Below are 21,963 nucleotides of genomic sequence, written 5' to 3'. Positions count from 1 at the left end.
TATGTAAGAAAAGCCTCTAAACTGTTCATATTCTTTGATCTTTGATCTACTGATCTACTAACTATATTGGGAGGAGGGACTAAAGGAGAGATGGGAATACACATTTATTAAGTGCCTTTTATATATCAGGCATTACGCTAAGCATTTAACAAATATTTAATTCCTCAAGGAGATCAAAGACGAGAAAAAATCAAATCAAATCAAAGCAATATCTTTTTGTGGTAGATAAAAACTGGAAACAAAGTGAGTACCCATTATCTAGAAAATGGATGAATAAAATGTAGCTTATTATTATAATCAAGATAAGGAACTTAGAGAATACTGCAAGATTTATCTGATTGTAGTTCGATATAAAGAACCACAAGAATATTCTATCCAGTGACTAAAATAATGTAAACAAAACCAGTAAGAGGAAACAGAACTATGATCGATTATAATGACCAATTTAGAGAACTGAGGAGGAAACACACAGAATCATAGGATGATAGAATTTGAAATCAGAAGGACTTAGCTCAAATCATTCTGGAAAAAATCCAACAAGCAGCAATCTAGCCTTTCCTTAGACAATCCAACCCACTTCCTGAAAGCTCTCCTTCATATTAAACCTACATATGCCTGGCCACTTTTTTCCAGTTATTTTCACTGATGTTGCCCACTACTTGAAGACATCAATTCTCTCCTGAGTCTTCCATTTATAAACTAAACATCCCCGGCCCCTTTAACCAATCCTCATGGCATAAATGCAAAGCCTTTCATCCTCCTGGACAGTCTTTTCTGTACATTACCATCTTATCAATGTCCTTCATATGATTTGCTTAGACGTGAACATTCCAGATGTGACAGCCTGAATGAGGTTGTGATCTTGTAACTTCTCTTGATACAGAGAGCCCAAGATCACAAGTCACCCTGGTGATTTACAGACCAAGTGCTATTGAACCATGTATATAAATGTAATCTTACATTATAAAGTCAATTTCTTAATCAAAGCATTTGGCTTTACAGCTTCTCCTGTTAACTTTCATCTCACCAGGTCCATTTGGATCCAAACTATCATATTAACCATCTTCCCTAGTTTTATGTTCTTCAAATTTAATGAGAATATTGTCTATGTCTTTAATAGCACAATGCTAAGCACAGGTTCTTGAGTAAATTCCACTGTAGACATCTTTCTAAGTTGCCATTGAAGTAGTAATGACTACTCCCTGGGTCTGTCCATTCAACAATTCCAAATCTGTCTCACATTATCAATTAACCCACGTCTCCATTTTTGTCATGAGAATGTGATATTTCAAACACTTGCTAGAATCTAAGTAAATGTACCTCTCATCTACTTGTTTGATAACTATAGAAAGAAAAAAGGAAAAGAATGAAGGGAGACAGGGAAGGAAAAAAGGAAGGAGCAAAGAATAAAAGGAGGGAAGAGAAAAGAGAAGGAAGGAAACAGAAGGGAAGAAGGAAGAAAAAGAGAAGGCTTGTTTTTGATGAAGTTGTGCTAGCTATTTTTTAGGATTGCCACTTATTTTTATTGAGACTTACTAAGAAGATCTTTCATAATATACTTTCCCAAGATTTAGCTTAAGTTCACTGATCTTTAGTTTATAGGTCCCATTCTGTTCCATTTTTTGAAAATTGAGACAAATGTTTGTCCTTTCCCAGGCCTTCAGTATATCTCCTTTACTACCATGATCTCTCAAATCAAACCATCACACTAGCCATCTCTCCCAATATCCAATCATGGACCTAAATGGCCTCTTACTATCTCCCATCTCGTGCTGTGTATCAATTACTGATTTAACCATTTCTCATGATCATTTAGGATGCTCTACTTTGAACTAAGCCCTCCAGCAAATGTTTGGACAACTGAAGTTGCCCATCATTACTACATCATGCCAGTGAACCAACTTTGTCATCTGCTTCCTGAGCCCGTCATCTGATTTTTCTTTTTGTCCAGCTGATCTGTAATAGACTCTGATGACATAATTGCTTCCACATGTTGTCTCCCCAGCAGTTAATATCCAATCAAGTGCCCTCCAACACAACTTTTTGGTTCCTAGAATTCCTGATATAATCAGACCTGCATAATCCACAATGCTCCTGTACCTCTTTTTACCTTTTTACCTTTCCTTTCTGTAAGGAACACCTCATAGAGCCACATTCTGGTCAAGGACCTTGTTCTCCCAGGCTCTCTGATACCCATTTCCTTTTCATGCTTGCCAAGATATCCGAGGCCCCAGGTTTTATCTTGAAATCCTTTACTGGATTATCTCCTTTGAACTTTTGGGTTTCCAATAGCTACTTTTCTTACACTTTTTTCAATGGTCTCTAGACATGGTTTTCTCCCTTCTTTCTCTGGTCTTTTCTACCTAAAAAAATATTTTGATTACATTTGCAATACATTCAGCATATGCATCCTTTTAAGACTTTATTGAGTGCACTCTTTCCTCCTCTTAGCAGAGAGGAGGCAGGACTATGAAAATAGAATTAAATTTTACTTAAAGGCTTTTTTTTGCTCAAGGGAACGTTCAGAGGAAAGTGACTGGTGTAAAAAATTATTTTTTAAGAGAACGAGGCAAAAAAAAAAAACAAACCACAAGATACTTTAAAATAGCAGGAAAGAAAATATTTTCAATCTGTGTTATTGATTTTACTTAGAGATAAGAATCAGGACACTTTCATGCTTTTAAAGTATCTTTTTTTTTTTTTTTTTTTTTTTTTGATCTTCACATAAGCCCTCTGGAATGAATACCAAATATTATCCCCATTTTACAGACAAGGAAACTGAATCCCATAGCCTATAGATGTTAGAGGCAATATCTAAACTCAACTCTTTTCCACTCTAACAACCATGCTTCTTCTTTATGTTAGTACTTCATAATTTAATCACCTTCAGAAAGCTTTAGTGTTTTTCATAACAGGGAAATATTTTAATAAAAGTCCACCTCATTTCCACTGTGCCTCATCGTGGCCTGGAAATGACCCAAGAGGTTTCCAAAGCTACATCAACTAAATCTCTAAACGATATCCCCACCTTGCCAAGGGTGGAAAATGACCACAGGCCCAGCTGGGCTAGTAGAAGAGGATACTCCACAGGGAAGAATGATATCAATGAAAGCAGTGTCTACCTTGATGGTGTCACAGATGCTTTAAGGATTCACTTTACAAAATGACTTCATGTTTAGTTTTACATAAAGCTACTTTTCCAGATTTAATCTTTTTATTAAAGGTATCAGGGGCATTTTCTATTTAAGGAAATCCCTAAAGTGACTCATTTTGTAAAGGGATCATCTCTAAGTTGAGGTTTTCACTCTATGATTACTTAAAGTGAGAGATACCTAATGCACTTAGAATGATTTGTTGAAATCAAACCCAAGTAACAAAAAAGATACCCTAAAAAGGTACCAAATCAGCAAGCAGCAAATTGAGGGGCTAAGAATCTAGCTACATGTTACATAAGACCAAAGTCCTACACTTTGTCAATAAAATGGAGAAATGAATCCAATCAGGAAGCATATTAAAAATTTACCCTAAAAGTACCATGTCTTCTTTCAAATAAAACAATGCATGTTGATATTTCAAGTTACCTCATTGTTCAAACATGACTAATTATAACAATTCTGCCAAAAATAACAATGACCTCACTTTAAAAATATTCTTGTCAGTATTCCCCTTTCTTTCTAAAACATTACATTCATTCCTTTTAGCCAACCTCAACACTTTTGAATTCCCAAAAATTTAATCAGTGACTATTTTTCAAACCAAATAGGCTAATCAGCATGGCAATTTATTGTTCAGAAAATGTTGAAGAAAACAGAAGGGTACTTTAAAAGGCATGCTAAAGAAACACATCATGTTTCTAAGACACAGAATCTTCCAACAGAGAGCAAGGTGGGACCTCCAAGATTCTTTTGTCCTACACTGGCATTCTTCAGATGGGGAAACTAAGGAGGACCAGAAAGATGAAGATATGGCTAAATTGTTAAAGTGGGCTTGGCTTCAGCTGGGTCCACTGACTAGAGATTTACTGGTATTGTTTATGCCGATTCTGATTAATAAAAGATGACTCACGAGTTCCATTCTAAGGAAAGCCATCGCAGCCATGTATTTTCTACCTTTGATTCTGGTAATAGGATGGGTAGTTGAAGAAGTGTCAAGTGGCATAAATCCCAGACTTTCTAGGACACCATTTTTACACTTTAGATTTCCACATAAACCACTTCTAATGTCAGCAACCTACCTGCCATACTACAGGATATTATTGTAATGCTGATGTTCTCATTTTTAAAGGAGGAGCAAGACAGAATTGCAGAATTATTAGAATTATAAAATCCTATGATTTTAGGGATAAAAGGATATTAGATCACCTACTTCAATCCTTCTATTTTACACAGAGGAAAATTAGGTTTAGAGACATTTTGACTTGCACATTAATAGGAAGAACTAATTGGAACCTGGAGCTCCAGGTTCCCAATCTTTCCACAAACTATACTGCCATTCTTTCCAATTCATCATGAATGGATCTGGACACACTCCGTCATTCAGGATGATCAATTAAAGCACATTGCTACTCAATACCTACTTCAAATTTCCAATATGTGAATTTTGCTATAATGCTACTTTCAGAGATCATAGCTCAGACACCACAAATTCTACTCTTCTAGAACCCTCCAAAGATATCTTAGGGTTTACTGGCTAGATTTGTTTTTCAAGAGCAGGCGTCAAACCAAAACCAATCTCACTGGCCACCAAGAGATCCTAGGCCAAGTCTCATTTGGTCATTGTTTGGGTATTGAAGGACTCAAATTGAATGTAAATAACAATCATTTCTGCTTTGGCCAGAAACTCCTGAGGGTCTCCTCACAGATTTGTGATTTTTGTTTGTTTGGACTAGGTAAAAAAGGAGATTCTTGCCTCGATTGCTAAATCAATCATCAAATTGAGGCCCCATTGAAGACTTTAGCTTAAAAAAGGCCAAGACCCCAATTCATCCAGGGCCATCTCCTGTCATCCTGATCTCCATCTGGCCATTGGACCCAGATGGCTCTGGAGAGAAAAGTGAGGCAGGTGACCTTGCCCAGTCTTCCCTTCCTCCCTTCAATCCAATCATTTGCATGTCATGACATCACCTCCCTAATGTCCTGGTCCTCTTCAAGAAGGAAGGACAAACAATAACAACTCTTTCTGAACTATATACATAGCTGTTTCCATGTTTGACATCATTTGGGAAGGAGTGGACTTGTTCCTTTGACAGCTTTCTTATTCTATAGAAATAAAACCATCCTCACTAACAGGTCAAGAACTGCCAACAGGCTGAGAGAGCCTCTGATACAGTCAAGCAGAAGCTTTGCCTGAGCCTGAGCTTTGCCTCAGGCTTCAACAGCCTGAGTGGGATCTCCCCGAGGGGTGGTCATCTATTAAGTTAAGAAAACAGAAGAAAGAGGAAGCAGCATGAAGGTAGTATTTTTGTGAATCAAAGCTGGAATCAGAGCCCAGAAAGGCAATTTCCCTGGAATGGATGGCTGTCTGAGGGCAGCTCCCTCTAAGCCAAGCCTTCTCTACCCCAGTCCCAGATAAGTAAAGCAACTCCCTCAGTCACAGAGTCTATCAACAGCACAAGGCTCACTCTCAAAGGTTTTCAGTCTAATTGACAAAAAGAAATGACGCCTGCCAAGAATAATATATGCTTGGCTTTACCAATAAATTATTTAATTCAAGACATATTAGTCAATGATGCAACCCTCAAAAATCCCTCTCAAAATTCTCAAAAGGATATCACCAGACTGAAATAAAATAATGATTCTATTATTTGGTCATCTTTTGGCACAAAATGGATATGAATTAAGATTTAGATTCTTCATTTCTAAACCCTCTGCTCAGTATTTTCAATAGTATTGCTTTGGGATTTGTTCAGAAAGTTTTGAAAGAACACTGGGGAATAAGATGGTGGAATACAGGCAGCAACTCATCTAAAATCCTCAACAATGCCCTCCAAACAATTTCAAAATGTCTCCTGAAATGAAATAAAATTTACAAAATAAAATATCTCCTCAAATAAAATTTGAGTGGCACAACCCACAAGAAGTTAGCCATAAGGGAACAGGGACTCTAATTGTATATTCAAAGGCTATGAGAAGCACTAGTACTTGTGGCATAGACTTGGAGAGCAGTAACCATACCTTTTCTAGGATATCATCTTGGAAGAACCAAACACTTGCAGACTCGAGAACTAGCTCTGAAAACAGCAGCATGAAAAAACTAGAAGTTTGGAACAGTGTCTCCCTACCCATAAGTGAGAAAAGCCTAACTTTATTTTAGAAGTTCAAAGTCAAGAGATAGGTAGTTAAGAGGAGCAAACAAAAAAGAACAAAAGAACTGCACCATAAAAAGCTACTATGGGAAAAGGGAAGATCAAGACTCAGAAGATAATATGAAAGTACCTACAAGAAAAGTCTAAGAGAAAAATGTTAATTGGATCCATGTCCAACAAGAATTACTGGAAATAAAGTCGACAGTACTGGAAATAAAATTGGTAGAAGCAAAATTAAGAAATGAGAATTATGCAAAAACAAATTTACAAAACCAGAATAGCTTGACAAAAAAGGCATAAAAAATACTGAAAACACTTAAAAAACAATTGACCTATGGTAAAAGAGGTACAAAAACTCAATGAAAAAATAATTCCTTAAAAATCAGAATTGAACAAATGGAAGCTAATGACTTCAAAGCACATCAAGAAACAATAAAATAAAACAAAGTTATAAAAGTAAAAAGGTGAAAGGAAAAAGGAAAAATCAGAAAAACATCAGAAAAACAACTTACCTGGAAAATATCTAAAGGATAGACAATTTAAATATTACTGCCTGGAAACTGACCAAAAAAAAAAAGCCTAGAAATCATATTTCAAAGTTATAAAGGAAAACTGCCCTCATATCCTAGATCCAGAAGGTGAAACAGAAATTGAAAAAATTCACCCATCACCTCCTGCAAGATATCCTCCCAAAATTCCCAGAAATTCCAGATCAAAGGGAAAATATTACAAGCATCTAAAAAGAAAAAATTCAAGTATCATGAAGGCAGTCAGAATCACATAAGTTTTAGCAACTTTCACTTTAAAGGGATAGAGGGGATCGGAATATGATATTCCAGAGGGAAAAGTATCTATAATTACAACCAAGAACAGTAACTATATATATCCTTCAGGGGGAAAAATATACATTTAATGAAATTAAATTCCTGATGAAAAAAACAGAACTGAATAGAAAATTTGATTTTCAAATATAAGACTCAAAAGAAATTATATAAAGTAAACAGAAAAGAGAAAACAAGGAATTCAATAGTTAAACTTAATATTTAACACATATTTAACAATATTTAACTGTTAATATTTCACAATATTTAATGATATTGAGAATTTAAGCATTCCTGATGAAAAGAGAGCTAAATAAAAAATCTGACATTCAAGCAGAAGAACTGAGGTAAAGATAAAAGATTATCATCCAAGGGATTCATTCAATAACTATTCCTATATGGGAAGATGATACATAAAACTCTTAACAACTGCATTATTAGGGCTGTTAGGAGTCTACTTAAACTGAAGGCATGAATGTGCATCAATTATGTTGGAATGACTTAAAAAATAGAAATGAGAGAGATGAACTGGAAGAGATGATAGTATGGGAAAAATTTTCCAACCTAAAAGAAGCCCATAAGGAAGAGCTATTATAGTAGCCCTGAGAATGGACAGGGGTGGGGGGATAGGTTTGGGAATGACAGGTATCAGAATCAATAGTGCTTCAGCTGAAGTAAAAAAAGGCAGGGACAGTAATCCTGATCTCAAAACAAAAGCAAAAACAGACCTAACTAAAAGAGATAAGGAAGGAAACTATACCTTGCTAAAAGGCTCCACAGACAGTGAAGTAATTATTTTAAAATTTTATGGCAATTTTCTGATAAAAGTTTCATTTCTCAAATAGGGAATTGAGTCAAACTTATTTTAAAAAGAGTTATTCCCTAACTGATAGATCAAAGGATATGAACAGGCAGTTTTTACACAATGAAATCAAGCAATCGATAGTCATATGAAAAAAATCACTACTGATTAGAAAAAGGCAAATTCAAAAGTGTAGTCCTTACACTTATCAGAAACAAATTCTAGAGGGATTGAGGGAAAATAGGTATATTAAACAACTGTTGGAATAGTGAACTGGTCTAGCCATTCTGGAGAACAATCTGGAACTATGCCCAAAGGGTATACCCTTTGATCCATTAATACTACTACAGTTATTTCCCAAAAAGATCAAAGAAAAGGGAAAATAAGACAACTCTATTGGTGAAGCTGTGAATTGACTCAACCATTTTGGAAAATAACTAAGGGGATACTCACTAATTTGGAAGTGGTTGAACAAGTTGTGGCTTATGATTGTGCTATAAAATGTTAGCAGAAAGAGGAGCAGGATTCAGAAAAAAAACATAGGAAGATCTATGTGACTGATGCAAAGAGAAGTGAAAATGTACACAGTAACAGTGTGTTATGAATCAATTATGAAATCAATTATGAAAGACTTGGCTGCTCTGATCAATGCAACAATGTAAGACAATTCCAAAGGACTAATGATGAAAAAATGTCATCCACCTCCAGAGAGAACTAATCAACAGTACAGATTCAAGTATTTTTTTGCTTTTCTTTTTGTAATATGACTAATAAGGTAATGTTTGCATGATTTGACGTGTGCAATTGATTTTCAGGGGGGAAAGGGGAAGTAGAAAGGAGGGAGATGATTTGGAACTCAAAATTCAAAAACCATGTCAAAACAAACAGGTTGATTTGTTTTAAAAATCAAGAACAGAGAAGAAGTAAGTACTCTAATCTCAGCTTCACTATGTGTGACTTCTTTGGATTACAATTCCCTCATTTGTAAAATGCCTGCTGGAGTCCTTACCTGAAAATACTTAGCACATTTTAAAACCTTTAATATTTTTCTAATGATTTCCTTATTTTTTCCTATATTTTTCAATGGTTTGTACCAATAAAGGTTATTAATACTTCTAGGCCTAAAATCATTTAATGATGACTGTGGTTTTTATACAACAGTAGAATCTGAAACGTTAGGAACTCACACCATGGGTGGTTAAAATGGATTTATCAATGACCTTTGTAACAGTATCACTCAACTGGACATCTAGCTCTCAATGGTATAAAAATCTATAAATACCCGTCTCCTCAGTGGCATAAAATAATGTGCTGGTGCTTGTTTTATTTTTAACAAACCTACTACAATGCACTATCATACTCTCTGTCCCTTTCAGAATGTTCATCTAGGAGCTTAGACATGTCTAGACAAGGACATTATTCCCAACCCTTTGGATGGAACTCTTTCAGCTTCACTTTGAGAAGTGAAATGGGTAGAAGCAGGAAAACACTGTACACAGTAACAACAGTATTTATCAGCATCAGCCATGAATGACTCTCAGTAATACAATTATCCAAGACAATTTTATTTATTTATTTTTTTTGCTGAGGCAATTGGGGTTAAGTGACTTGCCCAGGATCACATAGTTAAGTTTAAGACCAGATTTGAACTCGGGTCCTCCTGACTTCAGGGCCGGTGCTCTATCCACTGCACCACCTACCTGGCTCCGAAGGACTTATTTTCAATGAATACTGCTACTCTCCTCCAGAGAAAGAATTGATGTCTGAATGCAGATTGAAGTATATGCTATTTAATTTTTTATTTTTGTTTTTTTTTTTGTCTGCATTTTCTTTTGTAACTTGGCTAAGTTTTTGATTTGCAAGACTGCACATATATTATCTATATCAAACTGCTTCCTTCTCAAAATGGGGGGGGACTCAAATTATTTTCAAAAATTGGTTTTACATGTAATTGAAAAAAAAGGTAAAAACTTCTCAAGGATTAAAAAAAACAAACCCAACTCACTAAAGCCCTCCTAGTCAAAAAAATTAATTGCTTAAATAAAAAAAAAAAAGAAAAAAATTGCTTTGAGAGTTATAAAGGCAGTATAATGACAGTATAATGAAGCAGAAAGAACCATTTGGATTCAGAGAACCTGGACTGAAACTGTGGTCCAAGAGGCAGTCAGCCTTCTTGTGCACTAGGTTTTTCATCTGGTTGATTGAGATAGAAGGGAGCTGGAAGGCCATGCAATCCAGCTCTTCATCTTACAGATGAGCATATAGAGGCTGAGAGAATTGAAACGGTTTTTTTGGGCATATGCAGCTACCCAGGGTGTGAGCTGGAAGCCGAACTCAGGTTTTCCTGAAGTGCAGAAGCCCATCCATAGTGCACGTGGCCCAGGTCAGGGGCTGGCCACATTCCTGTGTGCTACCACAGAACAGAGTTAATGGGAAGAGATGGTTTTCTAAGTCCATGTGCACAGAGATGCTTAATGAGGGTTAGGAGTCCTAGTTTCTATGAGTCCAATACTGCTGCTTTCCATCATGCTGATCGACTTCCCTCTAAGACAGTCCAGTGCCCTCTCCATTACATTTGGCACTATGAGACAGGCTATTTCATTGTAGCTATTCAGAGAAAAGTCATTAAACATTTTCGGAACTCATAATTCCAGGAATGTCTAATTTATACCAAAAGTATTGACTAATACCAAAATGTCATTGATATTAAACTCATCAAAAGCTTGGTCAATGCTTTGCCAATGAATTATATACCTGATAGCAACCATTTTCTGACTAACAAGGGAACATTTTCTTGAGCGACAGTCTGTTAAATTGGCTAACAGCATACCTTATAATAAGGAGGAAGCATAATGTACTTACTGCCTACTAGAAGCAGCAGGGTCCCCAACTATTAAGACAGATAGCATGTAAACACTTCAACACACAGATAACCCTTATAAGAAATGCAGACAAAGATTCCCCAGCCAAGGCCTCTTCAATGAAAATAGGCAGTCTCTAGACTTCCTGACTTCAAAGGAGTACCCTCGCCAATTAATTATTAGGACAACTGTAGCTTCCTTTCTATATTTGGGTTTTTCCCCCCATTTGAAACATAAATGTAAAACTAGAAAGAGGCGGGAAAAAAAAGTGATATTATGTGACACAAATGTATACCACACACAAATGCATTCATATATACTAAAATAGCTATATTTAATTAAACTACTTACCCTTTTGCTGGGATGAAGTCAAAGTCAGTTTCATGGTCATCTTGCAGCATACAACTGATTTTTTTTGCTGTAGTTTTACTGAGAGATCTTCTCAGTCTCTTGGCAAGTGTTCTTGGTGCATTTGCTAGAGATGCTTCCTCAACACAGCAACTATAGACCTCTACCTTTATCTGGAAGTCTGGCCTCGCTTCATTACTAAAAACAAACACATAACATAACTTTAGCTGTTTCAGTCAGTTTTTTACAAAATGGAAATGTAGACATGACATAAAAGGCTATTGATAAGAGCCAAGAAATTTCTCATTGATGTTTTTTTTTTAACAGATACTCTAAATCAACATTTGAAATCAGCTTATGTTAATATATGCTAATGAGTTAGATTCTCAAAGTCTTTATTATTTAGTACCTTAAAAACATGAGTTATTGAAATTTCTGGAGTTACCAAGGAATAGCTTACACAGTGAGTACCTTAGCTCAGAATAGATGCTTTTAAAAAAATGTAAATGAATTCATTTTCCCCACGTTATTATTTCTCTTTGTCATTTCTATCATGGACATACTTTTAATGTATTTACATTAAATGGCTCATTTCCTGAAGTGACTATTGCTCCAAAACACTATTTTTATCAAATGATCTTATGTCAATATCACCCTCACAATGGCTCATTTGTAGGTTTTCCCCTAAAGCCTGCAATGTTGGCAAGATTCTGCATCCTCAGCCCAGCTTGCCCTTGGCCCCCAGCTACAATTCATATTTCATTATTTGGTTTAATTTGGGGTGCTCACAGGGTAGGTATAGATGTACTAGAGGATGACATCATAAACCACAGAAGTATGTTGAAGCCAGTTTGGCCCATTCCAGATAGCCTTTTCCATGACACCAGCCCTTTACAACAGAAAAATAGTGTTTATAACCAACAAGAAAATGTACTTAGGACCTAAATAAGTGGATCATCAGCAGCAGATGCTGCCTGCAGATGGAAAAATGAAAAGCCTTAGAGACTTTAAAAATGCAGCTTTAGCCTTTTAAGATTTAAATGAACAATCTATAGTTTGGATAAACCCAAGAAATAACTTCCAGATATTTCTGTAGTTTATTATTTGGCAACTTTTAAACATACAGTATTCCTAGTAATGACTAACAAATGTCAATATTTAGAGGAAAAACAGATTCATAAATACTGAATTCTTATTAAAAGAAACAATTATCATAACAAAAAGCACATTCTAAAAAAGCATTTTAAACATTTGTTAGGGTTTATTTTTTAAACATTTAAAATATTTACCAGGATGATTTTTAGTTGTAAATTGTGCTTTTTTCTTTTTCAAACTAACTTTTAATTTGCTTCTTTTCCTGCAAAAGATTTTGACTTGAGTTTTCAGAGGGAGAAAAAAAAATTGGTTTAGTGGCTATTTCACCACACCAGCAAAATAGAATGAACTGCAGGCTAATTCTGGCTTTAAAAAGGAATAAGAAATATCTATTAATGGAGATTAAAATGATCTCAGGTAACTTGAAAGAAGATACTTGCTCCTCAACTTCCAGGCTATTTTTAGGAGTGTTTTTCAAGGACTGATCTATCCAGGTAATGCTTTCGGTATTCACAAATACAGCCTGGGTTACACCCATTTTTGCTACTGACTGGGTTTTGAATTCTGTGTGTAAAATAAAATACAGGAAGAGGATTAAAGAGGTATAAGCCCTACAATTTGCCACCATAATACTTGATCTGTGGATCACATACACTAGGTCTTAAATACAGCAAAATTCTGTGCAATGCACAAAACTTGGGCAAAACTTGGGTGTCCATTTTGCTTCTTTCAGTGATAATCTCTGATCATAGGGGAATTCCCTTAACCTCTCTGAGCTTTAGTATACTAATCTATAAAATGGGGATAATAAAAATTCCTTAATGTGCCTATCGTTCTAGAGAAATATGAGCTATTGTCATTCTCTGACTCCACAAAGAACAGAGGTGATATCTAGGAGGACAAGAGCCCAAGACCCAGGTGCTGCCAGTGCTTTGAGACTCTAGGAATAAATAGGAATCATATAATGGTGGGGGCCAAGAGGATCTAAAAGAAAGCCTTTTAGTCAACAATGATTTTGAAGCCTACCAAAAGCACTCTATCTGGTTCTATATTCAGATAATAAACAATCGAACATCACTACAATTCCTTTTTTTACTCTTTTGTAATGTTGGGGAAAAAAAGTATCAAAAGATAAGAAATCACTAGATCAAAGGGCTGTTATCCCCATATTTCAGGATTACTGTGAAGGCAAGCTTACCTAATAATAGCATCCTTGTTTGAGATTCAAGATGCATCTTTCTTAGACCACATATGATCTTATTTGGGAGTTCTCAATAGAAATTATCTTTAAAATCTTATTTAAAATAAAAATATTATTAATGATGATATATTTAATATAATATGACACGATTTCCTTTGAAATCCTGTACATTTTATTTTAGGCATTTCAAACCATTATTCTGAGAAGGACTCCATAAGCTTCATCAGACTGAGTTCATGTAGAGGTATACTAGTAAATGTTTAACAGTCAATTTTGGGTGGGACGGGAAATGTATATGACACCAGTTTAATCTGCATTGTTTCCATTTCATCATTCCATTCATCATTTTTCTATGTTTAAGCAATCAACAAAACAATAAATCGAGTTTTGAGTTGCAGCATTTGTCTAAATATAAATGCTCACACAGAAAATATAACAATTGGTTCTCCCAAGCTGGTCTGAACTGGCTCCAGCGCATCTTTAAGTGAGTCCATGATACAAAATAGATATTCTGCTGTAATAGCAAATATTTTTATGATGTTCTAAAGTTTAAATTTAATTATGGGAAGAGATCTAGCAACCAAACCCTTATTAACTTTATAAAACCGGATCCAATTCAATAAATCTTTAAACATTCATTGTTATGAATATGCTATTTCTACATAAAAGATTTTAATATTCAAATTTTTGACAATTCTTTTAAATTAAATGTAGATGTTCTCTCTGTAGTAATGTTATTTTCAAATTCACTTAGTATGTGTTCTACTTGTAGAACACATTTCTACTGTAAGCAGTAGAAATAAAAATGTCTTCTTGCCTCCCAAATAATTCAAAATGTGAATTTTTGTGTCATGTGCTACTATGCCTTTTTGAATAAGAGATTAGCCTGTCTTTAGTCTAGGAAGATGAAAAATACTTACAATATAGTTACATTTTCAAAACATAAGTCAGTTATTGTTTTATCGACAATCATCATGTTGGTATCAAAAATTTCAGTTCCCGTCTTGAACAAGCAAAAAATAGCATAGCGCTGTGATCCTAAAATAAATAAACAATATTTTAGCAAAGTTAAATCACAATAAGGTTGTCCTTTAAATATGATATTCAAAGACATTACCCGCAAAATTCTTATTTTCATAAACAGCCCAATACAGACAAGTCTCCAATGTGTGTTTGAAACCTAAAACACATTTTCCATGGAGACTATTACAAGTGGCAGGTAGACTTGAAGGAGTACTAATGTGGAGCCTTGACAAGGAGGCCTTATTGGGAATTCAGGGTAGAATCCAGTTTGTACTTGGCAGTTCTGTATGGAAAAAAGGAGGTGGACTAGAAGTTTGATGATATTTCTAGAGAGTACCAGGGGTGTGAAAGATAACAATGAGCAGTACAGATATCCTTCTTTCTCCCCAGGGCCAGGACAGGTTCTAGAGCCAAGGGAAAAGTGGGAACAAGGCTATAGTGAGGGACAGGTATCAAAAATAGAGGGTGGATAAAAGATGATGATAGAAATCTCAAATAGGAAAGAAGCTCCTATGGCCAATGGAACATCTGTGTAAGGGATGAACAAGGGGAAGAGGATATGTAACCTAAGTGGAGGCTGTCAGTATTGTACTTCACATTTTGTTGTTGAATTAGCCCAACAGTTCCACCAATATACAGCAAAGCCTCATCTCTCTGGAGCTTAACTATTCTATAACTTCATCTAAAAGGAACACAGCTGAAACCCAGACAAGTAAATAAGATCGCTAAACTGACAAGACTCATGTTACAAAGTCCATGAACGAATAAAATGCTCATGTATTTTAATCCCAGGAGAATCACTCTCCTGGCACTCTTCTCACTTCAGACCTGTTTATGCTGATTTGGACATAATTTCAACAAGTTGAGTTATCTGGTTTCTAATCACACAGAGGAGATTTGATGTCGCAAAAAAGAGAGATTTTACTGTAATCATTGGAAAGATGATCTTCCACTCTGACACATGCTCCTTTCTTGAGGTGCCTATAACTCCTTAAAGGAAATAATAGAAAACTAACCAAATTTCAGACATTCCATGCAAAATTAATCATGCTGAATATGATCCAGTTATTCAAGAAATATCAATCAGCAGAAAAATATGCTAATATAATATTGAAGAAAAATTGTACCAGATAAAAGATTTTTGTTGGGTTTTTTTCCTTCACAGGCTTTCTGAACCCACTGACAACAAAGGTGAATGTTATGTTGGATAACAGCTGGAAATGATTTGGGGTTAATCTCCGTGACCTTGGAAAGTACATGAATTTGTAAAAACCATCCAAGACGCCATGAAATGCTGAAAATCAGAGGCTAAGCTGCAGATTCTTTTGCCTACCCTGTGCTACATATTCTTAAATATTGGAATGAGTTATAAATAAGTAAAGAGGCAGAAAAGTATTTCTAGCTGCCAGTCCAATTATAAATATCAACTTTCTTCCCCTCACGACTTCTCTCCTATTTACTTTAACCATAACTGTAGCTTTGCACATTTTCCCAGCAACAACCAAAAATATACCAGATATGCATAATCCAAATTGGAGAGAAGTTACAACTGAGAGACGGCCTCAGTCTGTTAAATAATTCAGCAAAATTCTTTCAATTAATCAAATGATATCTGCATCTCATTGTAGAAAGAGTGGCTTTCAATAATCCCACGTTTTGATTTAAATTAAGAAAATTTTTACACATACCTTCTTTATTACTGAAATGATCAGAGTCTTTCCACATTAATGGTATTCGAATATCTAGAGGGAGAAAAAGAAATGACTACGTGTAATAATTTTCTTCCAGACTTCATACCTTGAAGTAATCTTAGCCCGTGAATTCCATAATGGATACTGACTACTAATGCCAGAAGAAAGTTTATTATTTAAATGTTCCAGTATGAGCTAACATTTTGCTTTTTTTTTAAAAAAAGTTAGAAATTTTAAAGCTTACAGGCCTTTAATATTAATGAAAGATTGCTAAAAATAACATAACATCTCTTACTCAGAAAAGAACTATAATAAATTTACAATGTAACATTTTCATTTTGTGATATTCTGCACTTAGTCCATCAGCTATGGGAAAACCTATTCATTGAATTTCTATTTTGTGTAGGCATTAATAACAAAGGTAACATAATGTAAAGGGCAGCAATATATGACTTCATAGAAGCAAAGAATGTTTGAGCTGGAACAAACCTTTGAAATCACCTTTTTTTTCACTTTTTCACTTTTTTTTTTTACAAACGAGGAAACTGAGACCCAGAGAGAAATTAAGTAACTTGTCCCAGAAATAATCCAAAATTAACACCCAAGAATATTCTTGTACTCCTGAAAATCTCTGCATTTCCTTATGCGATTTCATAGCTCTGCAGTCGAAGGGTGCTTAGAGGCTATGGATTTCAAGGCCTTCATTTCATAGCTGGGAAGCAGAGGTCGCATTCCTTGTGCTAAGTCACATTTACAGTAAGTAATAGTATTTCTGACTCCCAATCCAGGAGTGACTTTGGTCCATTACTCTTCAGGTTGTATCTACTAATACCCTCTGGCTCTCACTAGTACTCTAAATATTGATGAGAGAAACAATAGGCAAACTGATGTGACTGCAACAATGGAAATTTTCCAAAACCATTCCTGAGAGACATTCAAAAAAGGGGAGAAAGAATGCTGGCCTGCATATCAATCAATACCTAGCAGAACCTTTATATTCCAGATACAAAATCCAGAGACCCTTTGAATTATTTGGACAGTCTATCAATTTTCCACTTTGCTTGGGAAGAAGTGAACGTGCTTTACGGGGTCTACTAATAATTCTTCCTTGGTGTCTCCCTTCCTGCTCTCTGCAAGAATAATTACACAACATAGAGAACCACATGTGGACACTGAGTGGAGGAAGCTCATCCTCCAGCTGAAGGAGGATATAGTATCATCCAACTGTGTCTACAACAAAGCCAGGCCAGGGTGAGTTTCGGCTTGAAATACCTGGAGATTTTTGCCTAAATTATCTAGATAATTGCTTCAACCCTCTACTTCAATTTATTTCCTGAGAAACTGCCTAAAGCAGGTCTTTAATCCCTACTTAAAACTTTTTTCCCCTCTATCATCACTTACCAAGTTTACACATGAAATTTTCACACCTATTAATTATGTCAGTTTTAATTAGTTACAAATCTGTATGGATTTAAGCTAGATACATTTGTGAAGAGCTTCCCTTTCAGACCCCATGGGACCTTGACTGTTCAATTAGAACTTTATCAGTCTGTCATCATCATCCCCTCCCTATGTTGGCTTCATTTCTACTCTCTGATCTCAACTTAGTATTGGAATTGATATCTAAAAATCCACTAGAAAACAGGTGAAATGAACTAATTATTCACACTAGGAATGGGTTTTTCATTTCTGTGAAAAGATTCCAGGGAAGAGTTTTCTAAATAAATAGTAAGCTCCTTTGGCTCAAATAAGTCATGATTCAAATTGTACACATGTGATTTACAGACCTTTAGGAAATTTATTTATTGCCATAAAGCAAGACACATCTGTTGAATGTCATCAATCTCTGATGATATCTAATGGTTTTGGAGAAAAAAAAAACCAGTGATATAATTCCTATCCAATTGGAAAAGGGCAGCCTTGCCAGTCTTTATTGTCTGAAGAGAAAACAGAAGCCAAATAGGGGAGCGAGTGGACAATAGATAGAACAATTTGGCATTTGACTTAAATTTGAAGGATAAATGCTTCAATTAATCCATTTTACTTTATTAATAATGCACAACTGAGTAGAAGAACAGGGATAGGAATTTGAGGTTTCCTGAACAACAATGAGATCTGAAAAAAAAATCTTGTAACAAAATAGTCACTTGATAATTTAAAATTCACAACATGGCCTATGCAATGTCAAAAAGTGATTAGGTGGAGGTGAAAAACATAATCAGTACTTCAGTACTCAGATTTGGAATTAAACCAATGATAATAAGGATTGTGTACCTGGGGAAAAAACATGCTTCTATATTTTACCTATTTGAATTTTCAAGGAAAAAGAATGTTTTTACTAACATGGAAATTAAAAAAAAAACAAAAAAAAAAAAAACTGCTTCACAAAAGTCTAAAGAGCAATATCTTTAAAGTATCTGCAAAGAAAATCCAGGTCCAAAGCAAAATCTTTCATCAGGAACTTAGTACAATGATAGACAATTTCTATTTGATTGTGATTAGCCTAAATTAGTTACTTCAAAATGGCATTAATTCCACTGAGTCACTCAAGGTTCAATTAGTAATTTATTACCCTTGTACATTGAAAGGTGCCATTTGGATAAAAGAAATTAGCTTACATGTCAAAGATATAGGATCTTTTTTGAAAATTCCTTTTTAGGGAAATATACAATATTTTGTTGATTAAAATATTTATTGAATCCTTATTTGTGAGGCAGCATGATAGGTACCTACATAGAATACCAAAAAAATTAATTTCTTCCCTGAAGAAGCTTCCTCTAATAGGGAACTAAAGCATGTATTCAAACAATGACAATGAGGGAAAAAAATCTGCTACAAGTGACATGAACAATATGAAAAGGAAATATTATTTTGTCCTGCAATAATCAGGGAACTAAACTTGACTAATAGGTTACAATTCAACCAAAGTAAATTTAATAAAGATATAAATAAAAACTGGAAGTAAGCAGAAATAACAGAACACAAAAGGAGGATAATGGATATAAGGGTAATGACACAAAGGCAAAATCTCAGTATTTGTTAAAACAATGTAATGAAAGTTAAGATGCTAAAAAAGTGCTTTAGCTTCTAGGGAAGCAAACCAATGAAGGGAAAAAACTCCTGTTTGGGGTGCTTGAGAGGATAACAAGAGATCAGTAGGAAAGTAAAACCTTCAAGATATTGATCATGTAGTAGGGTATTAAAAACCTCAAATGCAGAAATACTAAGTGCATCTTTTAGCAACCACCTATAATAAAAATTATATTCAATAAAGATCCTTTGAAGCAAAGATTAAAAATTAGACACTAAATAAATCAATAAATCAGTCACTATAAATGAAGCTGTGACCTGGTCCAGCCATTCTGTAAAGCATTCTGGAAATATGCTGAATTATTAAACTGGATAACCTTTGACCCAGTAATATCACTACTAGGTCTAATTCTCTCACCACCTATCCAAAAGATAAAAATTGAGGAAAAGGATCCATATATACAAAAATATTTATAGTTGTTCTTTTTGTGATGGTAAAGAAACTGAGAGGGTAGCTTATCAGTTGGGCAATAAATAACAAATTATGATATAGGAATGTGATGGAATACTATCATACTCTAAGAAATTAAGGGGATGGTTTCAGAGAAATCTCGTAAGATTTGTATGAACTTATACAAAGCGAAGTGAACAGAACCAAGAGAACAATTCAGATAATAAAAATATTAAGACAAACAACTTTTGGGGCAGCTAGGTGGTGCAGTGCATAGAGCATCAGCCCTGAAGTCAGGAGGACCCGAGTTGAACTCTGACCTCAGACACTTAACACTTTCTGGCTGTGTAACACTAAGTCACTTAACCCCAATTGCCTCAGGGGGGAAAAAGACAACTTTCAAAGACTAAGAATTATGATCAACACAATGACCAATAATAATCCTAGAGAACTAGTGATTAAATATTCATATCCATTAAGATCCACTCCAAATGAAGAGATGCACAATGAAGCATATTTCTTAATGGATGGGGTAGTGGAATTGGGAGGGGAATTCAAAACTAAAAATAAAAAAATTTAATTTAATTTTTTTAAAACAAGAACTGAAATGCAATTGTACAATTCATGTTAATTCTACTTTTCCACCAATGAAAATGAACCTTTGTAATGGGAAGAATAAAAACAAAAATGCTTACAAGAGATTCAAAAGGCAAAAAAGATGACAATGGCAAGGAAGATACCTCCCTCACTGATCTGAAAAAGTTCCAGTCACTTAGTCCACTTCCATTACATCCATAAGCATTAAAATGGTGATCTCTAAGAAATATCACTGGCTGGGAGATGGGCAGATGTTGCAAATTTTTTTAAAAGTAGATACCTCAAACTATGGTCAGAAAACCAAACATTTATTTCTGGTTAAAAATAAAATCCTAAAACAGATGAATCATGAACACTTCAAAAAGTAGATAATTGCTAAAACCAACCAGAATTCATTTAAAACAAGTTTCACTAGATAGGTAGACCAGGGAGAGGCCATGAACACATTTAAATTTTAGTAAAGCATTTTGACAGTCTCAGAAGATGGATAAAACTACAATTGGGTAGGACTGGAACCGGCATAACATTGATAAGTGGACTAATAATTAATGGACCAATAACAATGGCCAACTGAAGAGAGGTTTCTGGGCAATGTCATAGAATGGTTCCATCCTTGGTCTTGTTCTCTAACACTTTTATAATGACTTAGATGAAGGTATAAATAATATGATAATAAAATCTAAGGCAAGCATAATGCTGGAAAAGCCAGCTAATACACTAGTGGGTAGCATATAGATAAAAATCAGGAACAGGAAGAAATTTAATCAGAAAAATGAAGATCAAATATTTCTGCCAAAACAGTTCTAGTCTCTTTTAGTCCTTTCATTGTAGTGACTCAATGATTAAACTTCCTTTGGAAATGGTTCATTGTCTATCTCAAAGTCTGTTCTTTTGTCCATTTCTCATTTGTAAAGTTAACAGCTTGATTAAATAGGTCAGGTAAGAGCTACTTCAATTGTATTACCTTACTTTGTATTCTTTTATCTTTTTTCACAATTGATTTTGACCTTTGTTCTTTGTGAGGTGATCATACATTAAAAATCCAGAAATCTGAATAAAAAATTAAGTTATTTTTGTCTGTTAAAATTTTATTTGGTGCTTGCCTAGTTCTCTGCCACCTCTTTTCTGAACCTTCTCTCTCCAAAGTTTTCAATCAACTCTGAACAGCTAAGTGAGATAGTCTTTTCTCATTGTTCTTGTCCCTCTGCCACATGTGGCAGCGTAGACCATTCTCTCCTCTTGGACGCTGTATACTGAATTTTCATGACCCTATTTTCTCTAGATTATCCTACCAGTCTTACCATTCCTTTTCATTCTTCTTTACTAGTTTATCATCCATATCACATCTTCTAACTGTAGGTTATCTTATCCTAGTCTCTTTCTCTCTCATGTCAGCTCACCTAGGTTTCAATAGCCAGGTTTAAATAACCTCCTGATAACCTGATAACCTCCAGATCTATAAATAGGTTATGCCTGAAAACCAGTTTCCTGTATCCTAGTATCCTAGCCAGTAGCCTAGTGGAAGCATAAAAATTATTTTGAACTCAACATGTCCAAAGGTGAATTCATGATCTTTTGCTCCAAACCCATCCTTCCAAACTTCCTTGTTCCAGTCTGGGGCCCCACCATCCGTTCAGTCACTCAAATTCATGATTTCAGTTATGCCTGATTTCTTATTCTAGCACATCCCACACATCCATACAGTTGCCAAATCCTGTTGCCTCTACCTCCACAACGCA

At 35.0% G+C, this 21,963-nt stretch overlaps 1 protein-coding gene across 1 annotated transcript in view; it reads right to left on the bottom strand.

The window, feature by feature from the left end:
• RTKN2 (rhotekin 2) overlaps positions 1-21,963 on the bottom strand; it is a 76,744-nt gene that overhangs the window by 29,487 nt on the left and 25,294 nt on the right. Inside the window, exons 5-7 of the mRNA XM_031956900.1 lie at positions 16,144-16,197; positions 14,353-14,470; positions 11,140-11,334 (exon numbers count right to left, since the gene is read on the bottom strand). Coding sequence (XP_031812760.1) covers positions 11,140-11,334; positions 14,353-14,470; positions 16,144-16,197 — 367 coding nt within the window. The remainder of the gene's footprint in view (positions 1-11,139; positions 11,335-14,352; positions 14,471-16,143; positions 16,198-21,963) is intronic.

This window comes from Sarcophilus harrisii, chromosome 2, assembly GCF_902635505.1.
Source record: "Sarcophilus harrisii chromosome 2, mSarHar1.11, whole genome shotgun sequence".
Classification (NCBI taxonomy): Eukaryota; Metazoa; Chordata; class Mammalia; order Dasyuromorphia; family Dasyuridae; genus Sarcophilus; species Sarcophilus harrisii.
This window is presented reverse-complemented; position numbering and strand designations above follow the sequence as displayed.